The sequence below is a fragment of the Solea solea genome, chromosome 1 (genome assembly GCF_958295425.1).
Source record: "Solea solea chromosome 1, fSolSol10.1, whole genome shotgun sequence".
NCBI lineage: Eukaryota > Metazoa > Chordata > Actinopteri > Pleuronectiformes > Soleidae > Solea > Solea solea.
In genome coordinates, this window is record NC_081134.1 from 20,502,510 (window position 1) to 20,528,852 (window position 26,343).

Here is a 26,343-nt window from a genome sequence, read left to right on the forward strand (position 1 = left end):
AAGGTACATATGTACATATATAATTATTAGACAAATGATAGAAATATACTTGCTTATATGAAAACCATATATACATATGTATATGTATACAAATAAATGTGTATGTGTAGATATATATAAACACACACATACATAAATAAATATTGGGGCTGAAACAATCAATTAATGACTAAATTAATCGACTATTTTCATCATCCGTTTGAGTGTCAACAAGTTTTCTAGATTTTTCTGCTTCTTAAATGTGAATATTTTCATATCGCAAAGAAATCATTAAAAGTGAACAATAATAATAATCATTTCTGGACAGAACGGGAACATTTGAGAAACATCATTGTTTCCAGGTTTTTCAACATTTTTATGGACCAAACAAAGATAATAAACGACAGATTAATCGATGATGAAAAAAATTTTTTTGTGAAAGTCAAATTGCAATTTGGAATGACAAGATTTCCCCTTTTTTTATTGTTCTTTGTTTGATGCCCATTAAATTAAATTAAAGTAAGTAAGTAAATAACTTAGTAACTATCCAAATAAGAGTCAAATATTCCCTTCTCTGCCTGTAAGCCATCCTCACTCTTTCACACTGGACCTTTAAAGTTACTGATATGTTTAGTAGAACTCATGAAAAGTACGGTGAGTTGTGTTTAATATGTAATGATCATGTTGTCATGTGATGTTGCAAACAGTTACGAGCTAAAAGAGCAGCTTCATGGAGCAAAGAAAACAAAATATGGCTTGACTTAATCTTTATCACAGAAAGAAAAAAACTGATTTTCTTAATATGAAATGTTGCACTGCTTTATTTGTGAAATTTTAGGAGCACAGCGAACGAAAGCCAAGACCAAAAAAAAGCAGTGGTGGAGGCCGTGGGTTGACCATGCTTCCAGTAGGTTGACCCCCCCAAACCCTCTTTATTTCTCTTCCTCCACTCTGATTGGCCCTTGTGTCCTTGACCAGAACGCTTAGGATTCCCATACTGCCCCTGGGCTCTGAAGGCGCCAACATACACACAGTTTTTAGTCCTTTTCTGTGTCTATTTAAGGCCTCGTCGTGACTGCTGCACACCACGTGCACTTGAGTTTAAAGACGTGGTTCTTTAAGATGGTGTCAGCGTCAGCGCGGGGGGGGGATTCCTTAAATAGAATAGAATAGAATAGAATAGAATGCCTTTATTGTCATTATACAAGTTGTACAACGAGATTTACTTGACTTCACCTTGAAAGTGCATACAGCTAACAACGAAGAACAATAACAACAACAACAACAACAACCAGTGTATGGGTCAAGGACATTAAAAAGAAAAAGTGACCCTAGTTAACGTGAGGTGGGTTTTCAGTTGCAGCGTACTACATTAAAAGGATATACAGCCATCAAATTCTTATTGCACAATATGAAATAGCAGGTCTGTAGCAGGGTGACGAGGAAAGAGGGGAAAAAGACTAACTGCTGTAGAGTTTGTACTTGGATGTTGGTTTAAGGTGCGAGCGGTCGGCGTCGGTCTGAGCCTAAAGAGCCCACAGAGCGGTAGAGAATCACAAAAAAAACGTTTTCACGCAAAGACATGAAGTCGACTCGCCTTTATTCTCAGTACTGGAATAAAGGACGGAGAGTGTTTGTTCATTCTTTGCCTGCAGACATGATCACCAAACAGGTAGTAAAAAGAAAAACAAACTAAAATCAGTGTTTCTAATAATATATATGAATATCTATAAAAACAACAATTCTACATCGTGACCATTGGTTGCCTGTTTGGTTTCAGCTCATGCCTCACGTCGGACTCTGTTTCCCCCCACATGACATTTTCAAATTATTTCTCCATTTTTATCACTTTTTGTCATTTGATGTCTCATCTCCATTTCCCAGCATCCCCCTCCCCCGCTAACCCTGCCCCCCCCAGCCCTTCACCTCCCGCCCACTGTGGTTCTGTTCAAGGACATAAGTCAGCCTTTGTCTCTCCCAATGTTTCTAACACTTAACCACTGTAGACACTGGAGTCTCACTTGCTCGTGTTTAAAGGCCACTGTGCGCACACTTTTACCTCAGCCATACTAATATTCTTTATTATTATTAATAATAAATGTGTTTGTGTGTCTCTTCTGTGTCTTTTCAGTTTCTCTCTTGTGTTGTTGTTGTTGTTTTTTAAAACATGTTATATATATCTTTAGTTTACGTAATAATAGAGCCATTTAAAATGTCAAATTGTGTTTTCCTGCATCTTCTTTCTTTCAACAGGGAAAACCGTCACTGTGCCTCGTGTTAAAGCTGCAGTGCGTAACTTTGACTTTGCTTGAATTAGCCTCTGTCAAGCAAAACTATCAGACCTGACTGAGGGAGGGGGCGCTTGTGTGTATACAGCTGCAGCACAGGGAGCCTGCAGGGGACATTAAGTGTTCATTTCATGTCATAATCCAAAAACAAATGACTTCCTGTGTGCAGCGACTCCAGATCTAAACAGCGCTGCTGAACGAAACATAAACTGTCTTTTGTAAAACCACGGCATTGCTTAAGGAAAATGACGAAATAACAAATAAAAAATACACATGCCAGGCCTGTAAGTGGCGCTGCAGCACTGCTCCACCATAAACAGAGAAGAAGAAGAACGTTATATAAATTACAATTGTACTTAACAGAGACGGGATGAACCAAGAGCAGAGGAGAGAAAGTCTAAAAGTTATCATAAAGCAAACAGTGTTGCCAACTTGCCGTGATGTTTAGTATCGCTTTTCAGATTTGCGGTGACTTTTTAAAATAAAATCTACTTTCCGAGAAGGAAATGTCCATCAGTTTCACTGTTAAATCTTCAACACTTGTTTTTTTTCCCTTCACCTCCGTAGAAACGCTGTCAAACAATCTCTAAAAATACAAGAGTATGATGATGACGACGAAGATAGACACAGAGAATTCCAGCGCTAGAGACTGTGATGTCGTCGTTTGCTTGAAAGTAGCATCTTTTCACCGTCATCACAAAAATGGAGGGGCGGCGTTTTGAAATTTTCCCACTCTTTGGGGTTAGGGTTAGGGCCGGGGTTTAAAAAAAAATACTGTTTCAGATCTTGCAAAATGTCTTGCATAAAGTTACCTTAAAGGTGATACTTGAATGAAAGAACCAGAAAAAGTCACTTTATATAAAGTAAAAGTACTTATGACATTTAATGTACTTTATCAGGTATCAAAGAGTAATTTTCTGATATAAAATGTACTTTTAGAAGTTTTAGAAGTAAAAGTATTTTAAGAAGTGTGCCACGGTGGCTTAAAGGTAGGGTCAGGTTGTGAGTTCAATTCCTGGCTCTTCTAGTCTATTATGTGTCCTTGAGCAAAGACACTGAAAACCCCATGTTGCAGTGAGTGAATGAGTGAAAACTGTAGTGTGAAGAAGCTCATCAAGACTAGAAAAGCTCTATGTAAATACAGACCATAATACTAACTCTTCTTCTTCTTCTGGTTTTATTTGGTAGTAACGAGTAGCAAAGAGAGTTAGAGGAAATGTAGTGGAGTAAAAATCTGACAAACAATATTGTTTGTGTTTAATATAAAAGTTACGCACTACAGCTTTAATGTAAAAACAAGACAACAAACATACAAACAGGTAAAGTCTTCAGCCGCAGTTTGACTGAATGTAACAGCGCTTTGCCCTCTGCCCCTCAGTGGTTAGAAGTGGAGACTATTACTTGTTTGAAACTGACAGTGAGGAGGAAGAGGAGGAGGAGGACAAAAAAGACGAGGAGCCGCCCAGGAAGTCAGCGTTTCAGGTTATTATTTATTATTGTTATTATTATTCTGTCTCAATCTGAGTACAGGTCAAGCATAAGGATGTGTGTTTATTTATCATACTTTATATTCAATCTTATTTACTGTAGTAGTAAGATTACTAACTGAAACTTTTATTTTGGTAAAAGGGGATTTACATTCACACTATTATGAGTAAAATGTACTTTTTATGCAGAGCTGGACAATTGAATAACCTTTAATATACAGTTTAAACTTCACAGTAACAGCATCACTGTGTAAATGAATCACAAGATTAATCTTAACCTTTTCTCCTTAAGAAATATTGAATCATATTTTCTCCTTGGGCCGCAGTTACTGAAATGGAACCATGTGGAAAGTTTAGATTGAAAATGGAGAGAGCGAACTTCATAAGTTCATGGTCTCACCAAGAAAGAAAGCTGTGTAATTTCCTGTTAAAACACAGAGTCCTTTAATGTCATTGCACTCGGTTCACTGACGCTCAAGCTCCAGAGTGAAGAAGGTCACGTTTTTAAAATCTTCGGATCCTGACTTCAGTATCATGGTGAAAAGTGACTTTTGGGGGGGGGGGGGGGGGGGGTGTTTGCTGATTTTAAAAGGTCATCACTTGCAAAGAAACATTTGAGGTTTTTATTGACAGTGATATGTGGTCAAAAATGTGAGTTACCCTCCTTGTTTCTCAGGTGAGGCCGAGAACTTTATGACGTTCCCGTCAAAGACGCTTTAAATCTGACAAAGGGTCTTCAACAATAATGTTGGAACACTCCGGTCTTACCTTTAACAGTGTCATGAGTTCATCCGGGTTTAAATTGGAAGGATTGAAGGTCCAGTGTGTAAGAGTTAGGGACATCTAATGGCAAGACTGCAGATTGCAATAAATGGAGGAGGACTACGGTGGCCTTTGTGACCCAGAAAGGTTTGGTTTTGTTCTTCTTCATTTATGTACTTAAAGAAAAATAAACACATGCTGGAACAAGGCCTTTGTCTTAAAAGGCCTTTACATCTGGACATCTTGAGGTGAACAGACACAGTAGTTACTTCCGAGATGACGACATGACGCCAGCGATGAAAATAAAGCTCCCTGAAACTCTTATTAACCTCCTATCTTCTAATGGGGTGAGTTTTCACTAACGTAGTTAATCTACGTTACGTTAGTAAATGTTTTTTCATGCTGGACGCTGCCCTTTAATAATCCACGGTGCGTTTCAGAACGTTATGTGGCTACATTGTTATTAGCTAGCTCAGTATTGTTGTTTTAAAATGCAAATGTTACGCACATCGAAACTTCAGATGATCGTATTATAAGCTGTAACCAACCTGATGTGCAGGGCCGCTGCTAAGCTTTTGGGGGCCCTAAGCATAATTGGTCAGAGGTAGAGGGAGCTGCGGCTCTGCTGATGCTTGAATAATGTAATAATGACACAGCTTTGTGTATGAAGTATTGACTGTGAAGCTAATGATTTAGCAACTCTCTGAGCACATCATCATCATTCAGCTCGTTCAGTTACAGACTGAACCATCCACACCAACACAGAGCCACTGAAATGTATTTCATTTTATTTGATATTAGAAATATGTATCTATCTTTGATCCTTCTAACTCTTAAGTAAATTAAGAGATATTAAAGATATTCAATTTTATGAAATTTATATTCATATTTCATTTTATTTGTCAACATCTTAAACATTGTCAAAGGCCAGTGCTATCTCCTGTCTCACCATTAGGTGTCACTAACTCTCACACACTGGACCAGTGAGTAAAGGAACACCTGACTGTAGGTATTGGAGTAAAATAAGTTCTGTCTGATTGTGTTTACAGATTAAAATATAAAACTAAACATTAAATGAACAGAAATTATAGTTTCCAGTCATTTTCTTCTTGTACTAACAAACATTCACCTGCATGTGAACAACTGTCTCCCCTAACACTGTTGTCTCCTTTAATACTCTAACACTGTAACACTGTCACGTTTCTCACCGTATGAAATGTTCCCTCACCACTAACCCTCTCCCTCTTTGTTGCCTCTCTGTAGCGAGCAATTGGGAAGTTTGTGTCCGCGGTTCTGGCTTTGCCCAGGTCAATCATAAAGCTGCCTAAAACTATCCTGCAGTATTTAATGAAGGCAGGAAAGGTACTCACTTACTCACTCACTCACTCACTCATTCACCTGCAGCACTAACACAACTCAGCTATTGTCTGCCTGCTCCTGTAACAGCTAACATCACGTCACACTCACTCTTGTCATTACCCGATTTTACTTACTGTTGCTACTAATAACTAACACTTTGAATAACGTTGAAAAAGTGTGTTTCATTTTACAGGATTCTGATTGTAAGCTATTTTTATTATTTTTAAGTGTTATCACAAAATTTTTATATAAGGAGAAGTAAAACAAAACCCTGCCAAAGTCAGTGGCTCTTATTTTGAAAGCCATGTTGAAAGGAAATAGTGCAGCTGGTAACTTAAGTTCATGTCAGGATCTCTTTTTTTTGTTCGGTGACACCACTGAAACCAAAGATGACACAAAAGTGTGAAGTACTGAAATGAAAGATTTTATTTAAAAATCTGATTTTTCGCGACAAACAGCAAAACTCTTACAACTTCACGACGGAAGGTCTGATCCCAACCAAACGTGCTATGATTGATGATGGGTAGTTGCTGAAGATGACCACATTGCAGAAAACAGTACATTTTTACAACAATGCCTCCTGGTGGTGGCAGAAAGTACTAAAAAAACCTAACTGTTACAACTTTGCCAATCCTGGACCGAACTCAACCAAACCTGCTAGAATTGATGACAGTCCGGCCCTGAAGCCGCCCATGTGAAAATATTAAATTTCAAAAACAGCGCCCCCTGGTACGGCAGACATAATTACACTTCCACTTTTTGATGCTGCTCTAACAGGGATTGTATCCACTTGAACCTTGATATGTGACACCTCAGACCTGTCCTGAACATGTCTGTACGAGATGACCTCCCTACAGGAAGTAAAGTCTAACATTGTCCGATCTGCTCAAAACTTGATATGTGAGTCAAGGGAACTTCCCTGAACACGTTTACGGACCCGCCTTTCACCCAACAGGAAGTTGGCCATTTTAAACAGGAAGTGCCCTCTAACTTTGGTGCAGGGACGCCGCTGAAAATAACTACAATAATCAAGGCAAATCTTATTTGTTGTACTAAAACTGAGGAAACGACACTTCAGCACCACTGGAATTTACCATCAACTGTAAATTATTTGCAAAACTAGCTTTTATTTGTGTTTTAACACAAATAACTTAACATATTTTTCCCCCCTAATTTGCCTCAGTGGACATCTGGTACTAAACTTTTGATTAGATTTAATGTAAATGTAATATTCTATCATTTAAATTTTTTTTTATTTTAAAATAACGCTTTTCAGCAGCACTCGAATGCACCATCAAACACAAAATTCACCCAGATTCTCCCAACATGTGAATCATGAAAAAGCAACTTTTAATGAATGATGAAGTATCTGCAGATTTATTTTATACAGAGCTGATTTAAATTTTATTAACAAAGTTGTTTAAAATAAAATCTAAATAATTTGCCTCAGTGTCTCGTCGCCTGGACGTCTGCTAAACTAAACTGCCGCCTCTGTTCTGCAGTTCCTGTATCACGCCTGGATAACGGACCCTAAAGCTGCGCTCAGAGCTCGAAGCAAAGAGAAACGCAAATTCTGGAAGAAATACACGAGAGGAGTGCGACACAGGAAGAGTAAGAAAGATGGTAAGAGAAAGTTCAAAAACCTCAACCTCGTGAAATCACAAAAACGCTGGAGGAAGATTTTACATGCTTTCCTTGCTCTCATGTCAGCAGGTCATGTGACCATCGAGGTCGGCGAAACGTCAGAAGGGCAAGAAAAAGAAGACGATGAAAATGAGTCGAGTGGTCCAGGTTTGTTTGAGTCTTTTCTTTTTTCAAACAATAATTGACCCCATTTTTTTTGCTGATTCTTTAAAAACACTCTGGACTCAACGTCTGACAGACATCTGTTTGATCTTTCTTATGAAATAGTTTCTGATTTTAAGGTTTAATATGCAGCAAAAACAGGAGCCAGGAAGTGATTAAATGAAATACAACACTTCAAATTTCAAATTAGAATCACAGAAACAAAGGTGACCTATCCACAGAAAATTAGAATTAAAACAATTACTCTAATTATTTTCTCTTTTATATTCCCTTTGGTTGTCACACATTAATCAGGAAATGTAATTTTTTTCCCTCATTTCCATAAACAACAATATTTATGACTAATTTAACATAATTTCAAAATAAAAGTATTGATATTGAATGGCGAGCAACATGAAATACTAGTAATACACATGTATACAGTATACAGTACAGGCACAAATAACATAAAAACACAGTTAAAACCACATAAAGTGCGAACAATATAACATAAAAACAATATAGTTTTATTTGAATGTGTGTGTTTGTCTCTCCTCAGATAACATCATTAAACGCGTGTTTAACATCATCAAGTTCACGTGGGTGCTCTTCCAGACGACCGTGGACAGCTTCACCAAGTGGATGAACGAGATGTGCCGCGAGTACATCGACATCTCCACCGTGCTGCGCATCGAGCGCTGCATGCTCACGCGAGAGGTCAAAAAGGTGCGCAGGATCCTCCATTTTGGTTCTTTAAAACACTCACTGCGTTCAAGTCGTTATGCCGGGAAATCAATGATATTTAGTAGATTTCTTCTGATTTATTAGGGAACCTTTGCAAGGAAGGAATTTTTCATTTTTGATGGCTTTCCCATTACCCCAAAACTCATGAACTTCTGTGCCCTGCATCTATCTTGGTGTAAATTTCCGTCTCGCTTTTTTTAAAATGTTTCACGTTCATGAACGCAAGTTGGTACACGTGTTAATCACGTCAGGGCGGTCCAAAAAGTCGATGACGACTTTGCTGCAAGTCGTACAGGAAGGCCGGCGTCTTCAAAAAAAAAATCAAAATATTGTATTTTATTTGTTGTAAAATACACTTTTTGTTTGTAATAATTTGTTTTTGCATTTGCACTCCCTCACTTTGCCCTCCAAATGTTTCGCGCTCCTTTTTTGTTTTCGATTCTGATCATGGGCGGGCCTTAGGAAGCTGCCTGCTGATTGGCTACTGAGTTTTGGAGCCCATGTTATTGAGCTGTCCTTCTGGCACTCCATAGTATCTAACATTTAACTTTTAATGATTAATTATTTTGACAGATGTCGACAGGGAAAACTATGGGAATGAGTTATATAAATAGTATTATATAAAAAATAAAAACGGTCTATTTTGTGACACTGGTACAGTTAAAATTATTCATAACTTTGACTCATAATGCATAAGAAGATTTTGTAAAGCCTGAAGATTTGACCTATAAACACACACACCGCAGGATGTCCATATAAGGAGTTGCTGTGGGAGCACAGAGCTGTTAGCATTGTCTTTGTGAAATTAAAATCTTGTGTCATTGTCCCACCAGGGTAACGTACCGTCCAGAGAGAGCATCCATGTTTACTATCAGAAGGCCATGAGGCTCAACATGTCCCGACAGGCCAGCATGGATCAGCTCAGCGACGACGAGTCGGCCTCGGGCTGCACTGGCGCGCGGAGGAGACGTGGAGGTTACCGCATGGAGAGCCAGGACTCCACAGCCTCCAGAGACAGCATATCCAGGTACGCAGCAGTGTATTGTGTGAGACTGACTCTGTTAACTAAGTCTCTACTCCACCGAAAAGTTGACGTTTGGTTTGTTTTCATGGCTGGAAAAGCCTCAGAGGTAAGTGTGAAAATGTGTTTGTTTAGTTTGGCCGTGAGTCCACGGATCGTGGTGAGTTTGTGGTTATCATCACATTTCATTCAAACTTTCTTTGGCTGAATCTGGTGTTTGGAAATGTAGACTCATGCTGACTTCCACATTCATAATAATCCTTATAAAAATGTTTCTTTTCTCTTTTTTGGGGCATAATTTATGACTTAAATTATATGTTTATTAGAGATTTTTACCCAAGTAGTTTGGATTCCAAAAATCTGCTGTAATACTTGAGACAATATTTGGTATTTGGGGTATTTGCTCATTTTATTTTCATTTATTGAACCTTTATTTTACTCAGGAAAACCTCTGAGGTCACCGTAAGAAAATTACATATATACGACATAATTAATTCAAATAACTTCGAAATGGCAATTCTATTCTATTCTCTTTCACTTGCAGTTTTTCGTAGACGATTTTTTTCCTTTTATTATTGTTCCTAAAAAAAACGAGCAAAGCAAACTTAGGACCGTGACGTAGTTTCTACATGTCAGGTGTGTTTATATACTTGGTGAAAATTTAAAAAATTGTTATATTTTTCATCAGATTGCCTATACTGTAGATTGTAGTATTTCATCCACTTTGTATCAAATATGTTTCATGGATGTTAACAAGTACAAACATTTTGATTCAGCCTTTCACTTCCTTTAATTTTTTGTCACTCATTTTTACCGTGAATGTTGTTTTAAGTGGTTTTATTACACAGAAAATTCTCCCTGTCTTTGTGAACCTAACATAAACCCCCACCTCACCCCCTCTCATCCCTCATCTGTCACTCTCAGTGCTGTCACTGAGGCCACCACGCTGTTCTCTCGCCAGTCCACGCTCGAGGACCTCGACGGGATGTCAGAGAGCATTCCCAAAACCAGCGAGCGGGCCAGGCCCAAGCTGCGCAAGATGTGTGGCCTGGACGTGTCCACGTCGTCCGTGGAGAGCGGCAGCAGCTTCATATCCAGGTGCCGCCTGTGCTGTCTCTCCTTCACCCACAGACTGTACCATTATATCACATCATATCATTACATCCACTCACTCCTGTTTGTGCAACTCTTTTCCATTTTTATTGATGATGATTTTTAACTTGTGGATTTGTATTTCATCACCCGAGAAACAAGGCTTTTATGTTTATATTAGGACGTTTCTCCCGTAGACCACAAACTATCTTTGTGTTTTGATGCAAAGGTTTGCACACTTTTTAAGCTGAATCAATAAAAATTTCATCAATTACTTAAAATATAACCTTTTAAAACCATGCCCTTTGTGATGTAATTGAAATAGACTTTGTGTATTTCTAAAGGTCACTTTTCTCGTTTCATTGTTCACTGAGCTGTGACGAATATTTGTAGAAGTACATAATATTTATTATTTTCACGGATATGATAAGATGTAGTCACACAACACAGTCAAAGGGTAAATATATTAGATAATAAGATAATTTAAAAAAATAGAATAGTGGTCTATGGTTAAAAATTAAGCCGTACTATGATTCGGATTTACTGTGAGTGAAATATGACAGTGTGACAGTATGAAGTGCTATTAACAGTAAAAGTAGCAGTGTTATCCCATGTAGAGCGATTATTTTCATAATCCATTTAGCGAGTAATTATTTGGGTCCGTAAAACGTCAGAAAATGCTGAGAAATTATGATTTTGAAGTGTTGCTCAAACCTGGAAATGATGATGTTTCATCAAATGTTTTTGTTTTACCCACAAACCAAAAATGGTTAAATAGTTTTAGTGAGGAAATGTTCTCAATTAAGAAGCATGAAAACCAGAAAACTAGAAAAAAAACACTCAAACTGATTAATGCATTATCAAATAATAATTTATTAATCGGGTAATTGTTTCAGCCCTAATCCCGTGTCAGGGTCAGACCTCGGAAATCCTGAGTTCTGATTAGAAATGGATCCAATTAAATGGAGTCTTAACTAATTTACCAAACATCTCTTGGAAATGATTTGTTTACCACAATTATATTAGCTGTTACAAAAACGGCTGTAAATGAGTCTCTGCTTTTAAAGTGGGTCCATTTTATAGAAAGTTTGTGAACCACTGTCGAGATGACTGAAAACATTAATGCATTAATAAAAACTTGACACCTGAATGCTGTTTCTTTTTTGTCCACCTGTAGTGAAGCGACCCAGTGCATCACACTCTACTCTAGACAAGGCACTACAGACACCATAGAAGAAGTGGAGGACGAGCAGGACCTTGGAGAGGACAAGCAGCAGGTTCTGTGGGAATCCCAGCAGCTGGACGACGGTGAGGAGCCTGAGAGTGATCTGTGGGGGGAACCCAGGGAGACAGAGGAGGAGAGGATGGCGAGGATGGAGAGGACGGAGGGTGAGGAACCTGAGCAGGAATTACCAAAGAACCATGAGAGAGAAGAAGAACAACAACAAGCACCTTGGGAGTCTTCTGGCCCAGATGAGGGCACCTCCCTGAGGCTGGACGTGGCTGAGTGTGTCCCGTCTATCCAGGACAAAGACGTAATGAGTGGGAGTGAAGACGGAGAAGGAGGAGGAGGAGGAGGAGGACAGCAGGACTTCATGCAGACAGACGGGCGGGCGGGTCTGCTCTACACTCCTGATACGGACGTTTCCAAGTTGTCCGACGCAGACGTTCCTCCCAGCTACAGCAAGGCGGTCAGCTTTGATCGCCTGGAGGTGAGCGACGACGAGAGCGACACGTACAGGAAGAGACGCATGATCATGACCTCTGACAGCCACTCGGACAGCAGGTCGGACATCGTGCTGCCCTCCATGACCACTGAGCTAACCGCCAGCGAACTCCTCCTCAACAAGTAAGTCCAGCAAGCAACGAGGGAGTCACGTTTATTTCTCCTGCACATTCAACCTGTTCTTCAGGTCGCTGTGAAGAGATAAAAAACAAGTGTTACTAACCATTTTCTAGGGTCGCAAACTCTACGGAAATTCTCAAAATTGGAACATTTTCATAGGAATTTTTATGGGAATAAATTGGAAATTTTCAAAAATGTAAGGTTGGAAATTCCCGTACAAAAGTTCCCATAGAAAGTTTACTATTTGGAATATTTAAAAAATTCCCGTAGTAAAGGGAACTTTACTGTTTGGAATATTTCAAAAAAATTTCCGAATGAAGGTTCCCATGGAAAGTTTCTGGAAATTTCCCAGGAATTTTCCACCCTTTTGCAAACCTACACTACTAAATTTGAATGATTAAAAACATCACTGAAAGTTTAAAAACACACACACATATACAGGTTTATAAGCTTGAGTGGGGACCAAAGTTTAGTGTGAAACTCAACTTTCACTGGGTTTAGTTCCACCTGAACTGGAGTGTGTTAGTTTCTTTGTGTCCTCTGGAGAAGCTTCATCTTTCCTCTGCGCTTGTGTCCGTACAGAATGTTTTATGACGAGGAGCTGGATCAGTCGGATCACTTCTATCAGTGCCAGCCGCTGATCCTGCAGCTCTGCTACGCCCTGTACAACATGCTGGTTGCGCACTCAGAGATGGTTTGTTACCTGGTCATCATCATCAACCACATGGTGTCAGCTTCCTGTGCCACGCTGGTTCTTCCCATCACCATCTTCCTCTGGGCAATGCTGTCCGTGCCACGGCCCAGCAAGCGCTACTGGATGACGGCCATCATATACACCGAGGTACAGTATACAGTGTATATATATACGTGTATATGCACATATATATATTTGTGTGTGTATATATACATATGTATATGTATATATATATATTTGAATGATTAAAAACATCACTGAAAGTTTAAAAACACGTATATGTATATGTATATCTATATATATATATATATATATATAGATATATATCTATATATATATAGATATATATACATATATCTATATATGTATATACATATATACAGTATATATATGTGTACACACCAGTCACTGGACTTTATTTAATTAAATCAAGAACTAGGATTAGAAGTTAATGTGTGTTAATAAAAGGCAGAGGTATTTTCTGAAACATTCCAAATAGTAAACTTTCCATGAGAACTTTAGTTTAGGAATTTTTGTTAATATTTCAAATAGTAAACTTTCCATGGGAATCCATGAGAATCAACTGTAAATTTGGTATAATTTAGAGAAACACAGTAATAGTATTACTATTACTGTGTTAAAATGACAAAAATGAGACTCTGTGAATTAAAAATATAGAATATTATATACAGAGGTCTTTGTTTTACATCCTGGGACAAGAAAGAGGGAAGAAACTAGTTACAACCATTGGGTTTTAAAATAGTGACAATTGGGACTTTTGTGCAGAAAAGATAACATAATTTACATGTAGAATGAATTTGATCATATGACAGCATATTAACACGTGTGTGACGTCAAGAGAAGGAACTTTATTTCACGTCGGACGTCGTTAACGTCGTAAACGTGCCAGAATCTTGATCAATGTCCTCCCTGCAGGTCACCATCGTCGTCAAGTACTTCTTCCAGTTTGGCTTCTTCCCTTTCAACCAAAACAAGATTGATAAGAACAAACCGTATCACCCTCCCAACATCATCGGCGTGGAGAAGAAGGATGGTTACGTCCACTACGACCTGGTCCAGTTACTGGCTCTCTTCTTCCACAGGTCCATTCTCAAGGTAAATATCTTTCTAAACTGTGATTTCTTCTTCAAAGACATTTTATCTGCGCCCATTTCTGGAATTTTTTCCTCCTTTCTCAACAACTTTAACCCAAACTTCAACCCTTCTGACGTTTTCCTTCCAGTGTCACGGTCTATGGGACGAGGACGACCCCAAAGAAAAGAAAGCACCGTCTTCTTCTCATCACAGCGAGTCGGAGGACGAGGACAGGGACCGGGACCGGGACTCAGACCACGCGTCCTCAGTCCTCAGCGAGCGCAGCGGGTCCAATCACACCCTGAGGTCCATCAACTTTGGCACGTCCATCGATTCGGGCCACGTCCAGGTTCACTTCCCGCAGCAGCAGACGTACCAGCGCCGCAAGAGCTCCAGCGGTGGCTCGCACATCTCCTCGCACCGCTCGCTGCACTCTTCAGCGAGATCGAAACGAGGTAACAATTCTTCTCCGTGGTGTTTGTGGTGATTCATGAGGGAGACGTCGGCCAAAACCATGTGTACGCATACATAAAGGTTTGGTCTTTCTCGCTTCTGATTGGCCAAAAACAGACTTAACAGTTACGGTTATATCGCCACCTGTTGACTTGGAAGGCCCGTGACAGTGTTCAGCAGTACGTTTTGTGTTTTTCTTTCCTCTGGACTGCGTCTAAAAGATGCAAAGACAGATACAACATTGAACAATCATGGTAGAATATTTAAAATCCTGCATCACCCACCGCAATTTAAAGAAGAATCTCTCATAAAAACTCAGAATAATAAGAGCAGAATAAGACAAATGAATCGATTTTTCCTCTGAAATTGTTATAATAACAAGTGACTCATCTGCACTCTGACAAAAACAACAGCTTCTTGTGGTCCGGATCCGTTCATAATCTGTTAATCTGTCACTTCATTAACCCACAGGAAGCACGGCGTCCCACGGCAGCAGCCACAGAGACGGCAGCGAGGCTGGCATCCATATGAAGACACGCAAGCAGATGATCGTGGAGAAGCTGCGGGAGCAGCTGTACAAGGGGAAAGCTCTCGTCATAAAACTGTACGACCACACGTTAGTTCATCTGAGATGTTTGTTTTTGGTTATGCTGTGCACTCGGAAGAGAGGAAAAGACTGAGACAATGATGATGATGATGATGAGGAGGAGGAAATGTTGCAGATACATAATGGAGGAACATCAACAGAGCTGAAAACCTTTCAAATGTCTAAATTTAGAGCTTTAATTACAGCGTTCCCGTCAGTGCGAGCGCTGGAAAGTGCTGCGAAACAGACGATTTAAAAACACGTCAGCGCTTTAAATAGAATTGCAACAGAACACCAACAGTGGTTTTCTGACGTAAACACAAAGTTAAGATGAGTTTGTATCTCTCTGTTCACACGTTGTTGTGTCATATGTGAATAATTGAATTATGATTATGGGATTAGATTTGATGCCATAAAGAACAACATGCACATGAGACGTCATTACACATAAAGTACATTAATTAATCATTGATTGGAGATTATTAAGTTGGTCCATAAATCAATGGTCAATAAACAAACCAAAATTATTCAGTTTTAATATTTTTTTAATTTTATTTTATGGAGCAAAATAAACCAAAACAAAAATATTCACATTTAAGAAGCTGAAAAAAAGCAAAACACCCACACTGATTAATCGATTATAAAAAATGATCTTGATTAATAACTGCAGCCCTAAATATAAGTATGATATGCTGCTTTCTGTCCTCATCCTCCTTTCACCCTGAACTTTCATATTCGGACCACAGGGGCGCAGTGGAGCCACATTAATTCTAAGTTACTTGGTCACATGATAACATTTATAAGAAATAAAAACACAACACCTACTTCAGGGAAGACACATGTTTTTATGCACATACTTTATATTTCTGTGCCCTTTGTGTTTTTATTAGAATAATAATGCATGAAGCTGAAGTGTAAATACAGAATAATTAAATTAAATTAAATTAAATTAAATTAAATTAAATTAAATTAAATTAAATTAAATTAAATTAAAACCTTTCTCTGCAGGTTCATGGAGATCTACGTTCCCATGAGGCAGTTCTTCTATAACCTGATCCACCCAGAGTACAGCGCAGTGACGGACGTCTACGTGCTGATGTTCCTCGCTGACACCGTCGACTTCATCATCATCGTGTTTGGATTCTGGGCGTTTGGTGTACGTTTATTATTTGGTTTGTTCCGACATGACATTCACACATTTACAGCACAGAATTAAATAATGCTCATTATTATTGTTTCTCCATCAGAAACACTCGGCGGCAGACATCACCTCGTCTCTGTCGGAGGATCAGGTGCCCGGACCGTTCTTGGTCATGGTCCTGATCCAGTTTGGGACCATGGTGGTGGACCGGGCACTCTACCTCAGGAAGTCAGTGATGGGGAAAGTCATCTTCCAGGTCATCCTGGTTTTTGGCATCCACTTTTGGATGTTCTTCATCCTGCCAGGAGTCACACAGAAGTAAGAGCTCACTTCCATTCCATTCCATTCCAATCCATTTCAATCCAATCCAATATAATCCAATCCAATCCAGCCCAGACCAATATAATCCAGTCCAATCCAATCCAATCCAATCCAGTCATTCCAGTCCAATCCAAAATAATCCGATCTGATCTAATCTAATCTAAAAAAAGGCCCAGTTTGTAAAAATTCAGGTAAAATGTCGTTTAGAAATTGAAGATAGAGCTGATTCATTTAAGCGGGCGGCCATTTTGTTTTTACAGTAGCCCACAATAGACAAACTACACAAACATCTTTTGAGTTTTGACGCTAACAACGGTGGCTTTTGTTAATTTGATTTGTGATAATGGTTTGCACTTCCAGGCCACCTTAGTAAACAACCATTTTTGACTCACCGTGTGTCTCTCCTCTCCTCTCTCCTCTCTCCTCTCTCCTCTCTCCTCTCTCCTCTCCTCTCTCCTCTCTCCTCTCTCCTCTCCTCTCTCCTCTCCTGTAGGCGTTTCATAGAGAACAGAGTGGCTCAGATGTGGTATTTTGTCAAGTGCATTTACTTCGGACTGTCGGCCTATCAGATCCGCTGTGGTTACCCCACCCGTGTCCTGGGAAACTTCCTCACCAAGAGCTACAATTATGTCAATCTCTTCCTGTTTCAGGGGTGAGTTCATACTGGAGAGCATAAAGAATAAGATTTTACTTCAGAAAATGTTTTAATAAAACACATATTTCACATAGTTAGTGCATAAATTAGTATTTAATGGTGTTTAGTGTTCAAACGTGTATTTTCCAGAATGTCTTTTGAGATTTGCTGTTTCTCTCACTTTTTAGAGTATTTGGGTTTTAGATTAGATTAGAAGCAACATATCTACAAGAATCATAGAGATAGAAAATATTAATAACATGCAAAAGAAAAGAGCAATAGAAATACAGTTTTGCTCCGTTATGCAGATGAAATGAGATATTTAAAGATGTGATCACTTAATTTTCGGATTTATTCTAAGTCTGATTTCAAAAGGATGTCACTAAATTGATAAAAATTATCAATTTTTGCAGCTCGAATAGTGTAATTTTTTCCTCTTTACTCATAATTGTTGTATTTTCATGCACATACAGGAAAACCTTGCAAAATAAGAAGTGTTTGTGTGTGTATGTGTGTGTGGGGGGGGGTGTCAGATAGAGCTGGGTCAGGTAGGCGGCCATTTTGTTTTTACAGGCTATATGCAACACACTTCTCCAACACACTTGAGAGAAGGCAGAGAATAAACCTAGATTTTTACTCTTTGTTGACATATTTGATGATTCTTAAAAAAGTCATGAAAATACACATTTCTTACTTTTTTAGTGTATGTGTATGCATGTGAGGTGCAAAAAAACCCATACAAAAGAACTTTTCAGGGTTAAGCCCTGGTTTTGGGGTAAGGTTTAGAATTGGGTTTAGTTTAGGCTTAAATTAAGGGTTAAGGTTAGGCTAAGGGGCTAGGGAATGCCTTATGTCTATGATGTTCTTACATAACACATTTAATTCATCTGTATCATTTAAAAGCTTCAGTTTGATGACGAGCAGACGAGGAAAGAAAAACCTTCAGTCTCTCATTTGACCAAATCTGTTTTGTCTGTCCAGTTTCCGCCTGGTGCCATTCCTGACGGAGCTGCGCGCCGTGATGGACTGGGTTTGGACGGACACCTCGCTGTCTCTGTCCAGCTGGATCTGCGTGGAGGACATCTACGCTCACATCTTCATCCTCAAGTGCTGGAGAGAGTCAGAGAAGGTGATTCTTCCCATTGCGGTGGTCTCTTTTGTCCTGTATAGTAAATAACAAATATATATATGATGTGTGGTGTCCAGTATTCCTCTATAAAGGACTTTATGATCTGCCTATCTGTTATAAATCTTTCTCAGTGATCTGATTAACAGATAAACTCACTATTTCTTGAAATGACAAATGTCAAATGACGTGACGGAACACGACCTGAACCAGACAATCAGTTCTCATTTTTTGCGTCCGATCCCTACTACTCCAGGGTTTCAATCCTGTTCTTGGGGACCCACTGCCCTTCATTATTTTAGGTGTTTCCCTGCTCCAGAAACACCTGAATTATTAGGCTTTTGCAGAGCTTCAGGTGTGTTGGAGCAGGGGAACATCTAAAACATGAAAAGCAGTAGGGCACCAGGACCGGGACTGAGGAACCTGGCAAGGTGCAACCACAAGTTCCAAAACAAAAACATAAAATACTAAAAGTCACGGTAAAAGTAAAACGGTAGTTAGATTTAACCAAATAAAATGTTCTCATCCTGAAGTGAAGGCCACAGAGAAGAAGTTGGTCTTCACTGAGATGTTTCCCTAAAAGCACCACTCAGTTCCATGATTTGTGCAGGTGACGTGTGTGTGTGTGTGTGTGTGTGTGGTCTCTCTGCAGAGGTATCCTCAGCCACGGGGCCAAAAGAAGAAGAAGGTGGTGAAGTACGGGATGGGGGGAATCATCGTGGTGCTGCTGATCTGCATCGTCTGGTTCCCGCTGCTCTTCATGTCTCTTGTGAAGTCCGTGGCCGGAGCTATTAACCCACCGCTCGACGTCTCGTTCGAAATCACCCTGGCTGGCTTTCAGGTGTGGACGCCTTCACCTTCTGCCTTTTCAGAATCATTTATAGCAGCGGTTTCTCAAACCTTTTTATACCAAGTAGCACTTTTAAACTTAATAACTTTACTTACTTAGTTACTATGTACACACCCACACATACACATTTGTTACCTTCGATGCCGTTTCTGTGTCTCATTGTTGGAACTCACTTTGTTTTTGGGTTGTTGTTGTTTTTTAAATTTGTTGTTTATTTCCTCCTCTCACAGCCCATCTTCACCATGAGCGCTCAGCAAAAGCAACTGCAGATTGTGACACCGGCTGAATATCAAAAATTTACAATGACATATGTTGACGATGTAAGTACAGTTCTTTATTGTAATGTTTCAATTGGCATGTTATCTCTTATATAATCCACTCTTTTTCTTTATTACTATGCGGTTTAAACCAGACACTAAATACTCACAAGAGAAGCTCGTTCCCAAAAAAACACTTCTTTTTTTTTTCCGCCCCACGCAACTTGTCACATCCGATAACATTTTTTCCAAAATGGCCGACTTCTGGGTGGGCGGAGCTAATGGAAGTATATTAGAAATTTGTCTGTAATCATGAGAGCAACAAGTCTACCAAGTTTGGTTAAAATCAGAACAACTATGTGCGACACGACAGAAAAAAAATCCAAAATTTAGCATTGGTGTCAAAAAATCCCAAAACATTTAGTAAAACCGACACACTCACCAAAATTCGTCCTAATCTGACGACTTTTGTCTGACCATGACCTGCCCCAGGGCGCTACAGAGCCCTGGGGCTACTAACAGGGCCGTGCCCTATGCCACTCTCACGTTTTGCCGACCTAACTCTTTAAAAAACTCTTTAAATTTGGCACAAATTTAATGCAATTTTGGCCACTTTCTCTTGCGTCAAAAATTTACTTTTGTCTGACCATGACTTGACTTTTCGTCGACCTGACCTGCTGGCCAAATTTGAAGAGTTTCCATGCATGTTAACCCCCTCATAAATGAGTGCATCGTCAATGTCGGCGAAAAATAATAACCTCAACAGGAACAATAGATTATAATAACGGATGAATATGATAAATAAACAATGTTAGCATTGATTCATTAACACGCAGATGGGATGCACTACATTTGAAAAATGTACTCCTAAATTCATGTCATTTTCATAATTAAAGCTCTTGATAGTGTATGGAGCAGATAGAATAATATATAAAAAAAAAAACTAAATATAAAACGTTATGGTCCAGCTGTTGTTTGGTTTGGTCTGTCTCTGGTATCTAAACATTTTTTGTGCCAAAGTCTTACAGTGTCTCTGAAACTGAACTTGACTGAAGTTACCTTTTGATCGCGGTGCAAGACGAAGCGTCGGCGGCGCACGTCCAGAGGGTTTTACATTTCGTCCTGAGGGAGACATAAATAACTCCACCACAAGCTTTCATTCAGGTCCATCTTAATAGATGTTGAGGCATTTAACTCCAAACCACAAAGAGGCGCTGAAGAAAAGGACGTCAGGGAAGTTATTGCACTTAATTCTGAGCGTCTGTCTCAGATGTTGTGGCCGTTCCATCAAGATGACATTTAGATTTTTTCCCCCCAAAGGAAGGGCCTGCTCCAAACACATTGAAAAGTAAAAACATTAGCGTTGGGCTAATATCTCGATGGGTAATGCAACATTAACAGGAAATAATTGAACACAAAACAAAGATACGACCAGGTGCAATGAGCAAAGACCTATTTCTCCCCCATTCACTGTAATATGCTTATACTTAATTTTGTGGAATTTACGTTCATATTTGTGGCATTAACTCACAATAAGTGACATTTTTAAGCTGCTTGTGATGTGGGAAGTGTGGCATGACTCGTCGTTGTCGTGGTTAGGTAGCCCTGCAGTGGTTGGAGGGTTACTTCCCTGAAGATCTGATCATCGCCGAGCTCAAAGGCAGCTCCAACTCTCTGTGGACCATCAGTCCACCGAGCAGAACCAACCTGATCGAGATGCTGAGCTCGGCCGAGGACTTTCCCATCACCGTGTCCTGGTCAGTGCAAAGGTAAGAGGTTAAAATAACCAGGTAAAGGCGCAGTGTGTGAGAGCTGGTGACGTCTCAGGGTGAGAGTGTGACCCATCTTTGTTACTCATACTACCAAATAAAACCAGAATAGTTGGAATTATGGTCTGTATTGATAGAGAGCTTTTCTAGTCTTGATGAGCTGCTTTACACTGCAGTTTTCAGCCATTCATCCATTTCATCACGTCTTTGCTCAAGGACACATATAGACTTAGCAGAGCCAGGAATTGAACCCACAACCTACCACTGAGCCACCCATGGCTCACTTGTTAAAATACTTAAGTATTTACATTTTATATCAGAAAAATGAAAGTGATACTTAAATCGAAGGGTTACTCAACGTAACCCCGGTTCTTTGATAACAGAGTGAGGTGTTTCACTATGGGATATCGCCTTGGCATGACCAACCAGGGAAGCTCCAATGGCACCACGTCTGTCAGTGACAGACAGGTCGAGCTGTGCTGGGGCACCGCCCCCTTCATACTATCACAGCCGACCCGCCCCTCAAAATCATTCAAGACCGGTTTCTTTCCGTGCCTCATGCAAGAAGGGGCGTGTGGTGAAACACCTCACTCTGTTATCAAAGAACCGGGGTTACGTTGAGTAACCCTTCGTTCTTTTTCTAACTTCGTTCGGTGTTTCACTATGGGAGATATAGACCACTCCCGGATTGCATATGACTCCCGAAGCCTAACTACCACAAAAGGTTGAGTGACAACATCACTCCAACCCCGGAGCACCGGCACCGAGCACCACCTGGGCCAAAGAAGGACCAGAGACATCCAGCCTGTAAAACTTGACAAAGGTGTGAGGCGTAGCCCAGCTCGCCGCAGCACAAATATCCTGAACAGACACCCCTCTAAACAGAGCCCAGGAAGCAGCTATACTCCTGGTGGAATGAGCATGCAAACCCTGGGGCGGCAGCAAACCTTTGCAACTGTACGCCACAGAAATGGCCTCCACAATCCAGTGAGACAGCCTCTGGCGGGACAATGGCTTGCCCTTATGGGTAGTGGACCAGGAAACAAACAGCTGGTCAGTACGCCTGAAATCTGCCGTCCTACTCACGTAGGACTGCAGAGCCCTCACCGGACACAAAGTGTTAAGCCTCTGCTCCTCCGTCGAGGAGAATGGAGGCGGGTGAAAAGCCAGCAACTCTACTGTGGGACACCTGTAAGCCGACTCCACCACCTTAGGCACAAAAGCCGGATTGGGCCGCAAGCAAACCTTGGAGAGTCCCGGACCGAACTGTAGACAGGAAGGGCGGATAGACAATGCCTGAAGGTCGCTCACGCGCTTCGCCGTAGACAAAGCCAAAAGCAGCACCGTTTTCAGAGACACAAACTTCATCCCCACAGCCTCCAAAGGCTCAAAGGGATGCCGAGAAAGGGCATCCAGCACCACCAGAAGGTCCCACAGTGGAACCAGGTGCCTAGAAACTGGGAGCTTTCGACGTGCACCTTTCATAAAGCGACAAACCAGGGGGTGCTGTCCCACCGGTTTATCACCAAAACCCACGTGACATGCTGAGATGGCAGCGAGGTACACTTTTACTGTGGAAAAAGCTCTTCCTTTATCCACCAGCTCCTGTAGAAAACACAACAGGTCCACAACTGAACACTGAAAAGGGACCGTGAGTCTAGACTCACACCATTCCTCGAAAACCCGCCATTTACAGCCGTACAAAGCACGGGTGGAGGAAGCCCTTGCACTCTGAATGGTGTCTATAACCTGCGGAGGCAGTCCTGCTGCGTCCAAATTAAACCTCTCACGGGCCAGGCCCAGAGCGCCACGCGGTCTGGGTGGGGGTGGTAAATCTCCCCGTGTGCCTGGGACAGGAGGTCTCTGCGTATGGGCAGAGGCCAGGGGTCGCCCGCCAACATCTGAACTATTTCCGCCACCCAGTGTTTGGACGGCCATCTTGGCGCCACCAGTATGAGAGACAGATTCTGCTCCCTCACCCTGGCCAGGGTGGGGGAAATCAGACTGAGGGGAGGGAATGCGTAGAGCAGCACGTTTGGCCACGGGTGAGCCAGAGCATCCACACCGAGAGGTGCAGTGATGTCCGACAGGGAGAAAAACAGCGGACAGCGGGCGTTTTCCTGCGAGGCGAAGAGATCTACGGCGGCTCGGCCGTATCTCTTCCAAATCTGGTCCACAACCTGCGGGTGCAGAGACCATTCTCCGTACAGAGGATTCCCACGAGACATCAAGTCCGCCCCTCTGTTCAGAACTCCCGGCACATGTGTTGCCCTGAGTGATAGGAGCCTGGTGCTGCTCCACAGTATCATCTCCCGAGCCAACTTGTGTAACCGTAGTGAGCGAGTGCCTCCCTGACGGTTGACATAGGCTACCACAGTGGAGTTGTCTGTTTTCACCAGAACATGACGGCCTCGGAGAAATTGCAGAAAATGTTTCAGCGCTAGAAACACTGCCCAGAGCTCCAAAACATTTATGTGAATCTGGGCCATTTCTGGACCCCAGGAGCCATTCACTGCTCTGCCTGACATCGTTGCTCTCCACCCTGACAGGGAAGCGTCCGTCGTCATGGTAACCCTGGACGTCACCGTCCCCAGCGGGACCCCCGTGGTGAACGCCCCTGCGTTCCTCCACTGACGGAGAGACTTCACACAGGTCTGAGTCACTTTCACTCTGCGGTTGAGGTGACGGCGCGGGCACAGGCGCAAAGCTGCAACCCACCGCTGAAAATCTCTCATCATCAACAGACCTAAATGCACCACAGCTATCACTGATGCCATCAGGCCGAGCAGACGTAGGCATAGTCGAAACGACACGACTCTCCCCATCTGAAAGAGGGAGAGACACTGTGTGAGAGATTTTATTCTCCCGTCTGATAGCGTGACGCGATATGACAGGGAGTTTATTTTCAGACCCAGATACTCCGCACACTGTACGGGCTCTATCTGACTTTTCGTCCAGTTTATACTGAACCCAAGATCCCTGAGATGATTTATCACCACAGCAGAATCCATGACCGCCTGCTCGTGCGAGCCAGCGCATATCAGATAATCGTCTATGTACGAAAAAATTCTGATGCCTTTGCTCCGTAATGGAGACAGAGCCCCCTCCACACACTTGCTGAATACCCTCGGAGCTAACGACAGCCCGAACGGGACAGTTTGATACTCGTAGGTTTTGCCTTGGAAAGCGAACCTGAGATATTTTCTGTGTGCAGGGTGAATGGCGATGTGAAAATACGCGTCCGAGAGATCGATCGTTACAAACCAATCTCTCTGACGGATAGAGCGACAGAGCACTTTATGTGTCAACATCCTGAATGTGTATTTCCGTAGGTGTTTGTTTAGCACACGGAGATCTAGGATGGGGCGAAGGGCTGTGCTTGCCTTCTTGGGAATGAGGAAGTACCGGGAGTAGAAACCCTGTTGTGACTCCTCGGCCGTGACAGCTCTGATAGCTCGTTTGCTCAGTAAAGACGTTATTTCGTCTTCCAAAACCCGTGCAGCGTCCCCCTTGGCCACTGAAACTAACACACCGTTGAACCTGGGTGGTTTCATGGCAAATTGAAGTCTGTATCCGTGAGATACAGTGGATAGAATCCATGGGTGAACTGCGCATGCGCGCCACCTGTCCGCTCTGACAGAGAGGTCCTGTGTCGAGCTGTAGTGACGTCACCCACACGACTCGGTGAGAATCGTATCTCGCCAGTGGAGCGTGAGCTCCCTCTGGTGGCGAGGGGGGTGCATGACATTGATTTATTTTTGTGTTTTTTATTTTGCATCTCGCCCTTGGCTTTGTGCCTGGCTGCGAAAATGCTGTTTTTATTTGCAACAGGTTTGGACAGGGTGGAAGTGTTTGGTGACACATTAACTTGGAGAACCCCTGTGTCTTCTCCCCGTGGGCCTGCCACATGGGAGACTGAACAAGGAGCCCTGGAGAACAAACAACAGCCAGGGTTCCTGAACCACACATGACGGGGTCCTGGTGGTCCCCCTCCATGACTCTTAACTTGACCGGAGGGGGAGATGGAGAAGCTGGGGTTGTTAGGACGCCCGCTTCTTCTTTCCGTCAGTGGGGTGAGACGGGCGGTTCTTTGCTGCGACCGCTGCAAAGGAGTGTTTGCCCCACGGTCTCTGGGCGTCAGACCTGGGCTGCTGGTTGCCCTGCTGACCAGTCTGCCTCTGAGGGCGGGCACTGCTCTGACGTCTCCTCACTGCAGCAGCTGAGGCTGCAAAGGTGGGCTTGGCGGCCTGAGGGGGGCGAGGGGCTTGTCTCCTGGGCAGACAGAGATCAAAGGCTTCTCCCTCCTGCTTTCTGAGGGTGCTGGTTTCCCTCATCCTCTCCAGAGCTGGGCCAAACAGACCTTTGGTGGGGTCGTACGCGGCATCCATCACATCCGACTTCTGTGCATCACTCAGGCTCGAGTGGTTCAGCCACAGGGCCCTCTCTCCTGAGACAGCGAGGCCCATAACTCGGCCACTGCCCTGCACTGCTCCCCGTGAGGAGCGCAGGATGAGGTCATTCACCACACAGATCTCGTCCCAAAGAGCTGGGTTTGGTGCTCCAGAGTCCAATTGGCGGCCCATCTCCTCCAAAATCTCAGCCAGGTACGCAGACAGCAGTGTAACTGCATTCAGAGAACAGACTGACTGAGCTGCATATTTATACATCCTCTGGAAGATGGAAGATGTGACGCGTTCCATCTTACTAGGCAGAGGGATGTTAGAGGAGGCCGAGACAGAGCGGCGATCAGGGTGAAGGTGATGAGCCACTGAAGACTCCACCACTGGGGGTTCGGACAGCCCCAGTTCCTTCATCCCATGGATCTCCAGTTTAGAACATCCTTTGGCGGGGAGCTTGTTCTTAAAGGGACAGGACCAAAAACGGCTCATTTCCCTCATGCACGCAGGCACGGCTGGAAGGAGCTGTTTGGCTGGTGGTTGAGCTGGTGGAAGTCTCTTACCATCATAAAGGTCCCTCTCAGTGCCACCTGCGTCCTGAACTGCAGGCCACTGTATGCCCAGCTTAGAAGCAGCTCGTTTACAGACCTCGTAAAG

The 26,343-nt window shown here is 42.1% G+C and overlaps 1 protein-coding gene across 10 annotated transcripts in view; it reads left to right on the plus strand.

Annotated features, from left to right (window-relative positions):
- The window catches only part of LOC131442837 (piezo-type mechanosensitive ion channel component 2), a 105,392-nt gene that overhangs the window by 74,438 nt on the left and 4,611 nt on the right, over window positions 1-26,343 (plus strand). For 3 of the 10 annotated variants that reach the window (XM_058612467.1, XM_058612631.1, XM_058612487.1), the window contains 20 exons: window positions 818-886; window positions 3,646-3,749; window positions 5,780-5,878; window positions 7,378-7,498; window positions 7,586-7,666; window positions 8,220-8,386; window positions 9,238-9,431; window positions 10,350-10,523; window positions 11,695-12,366; window positions 12,946-13,204; window positions 13,994-14,173; window positions 14,301-14,607; window positions 15,077-15,209; window positions 16,200-16,347; window positions 16,439-16,650; window positions 17,147-17,305; window positions 18,269-18,416; window positions 19,066-19,254; window positions 19,494-19,583; window positions 21,120-21,289. In XM_058612467.1, the coding sequence (XP_058468450.1) occupies window positions 818-886; window positions 3,646-3,749; window positions 5,780-5,878; window positions 7,378-7,498; window positions 7,586-7,666; window positions 8,220-8,386; window positions 9,238-9,431; window positions 10,350-10,523; window positions 11,695-12,366; window positions 12,946-13,204; window positions 13,994-14,173; window positions 14,301-14,607; window positions 15,077-15,209; window positions 16,200-16,347; window positions 16,439-16,650; window positions 17,147-17,305; window positions 18,269-18,416; window positions 19,066-19,254; window positions 19,494-19,583; window positions 21,120-21,289 (3,676 nt within the window). The remainder of the gene's footprint in view (window positions 1-817; window positions 887-3,645; window positions 3,750-5,779; window positions 5,879-7,377; window positions 7,499-7,585; window positions 7,667-8,219; window positions 8,387-9,237; window positions 9,432-10,349; window positions 10,524-11,694; window positions 12,367-12,945; window positions 13,205-13,993; window positions 14,174-14,300; window positions 14,608-15,076; window positions 15,210-16,199; window positions 16,348-16,438; window positions 16,651-17,146; window positions 17,306-18,268; window positions 18,417-19,065; window positions 19,255-19,493; window positions 19,584-21,119; window positions 21,290-26,343) is intronic. The other 7 variants (XM_058612710.1, XM_058612991.1, XR_009233600.1 and 4 more) reach the window with 6 other exon arrangements.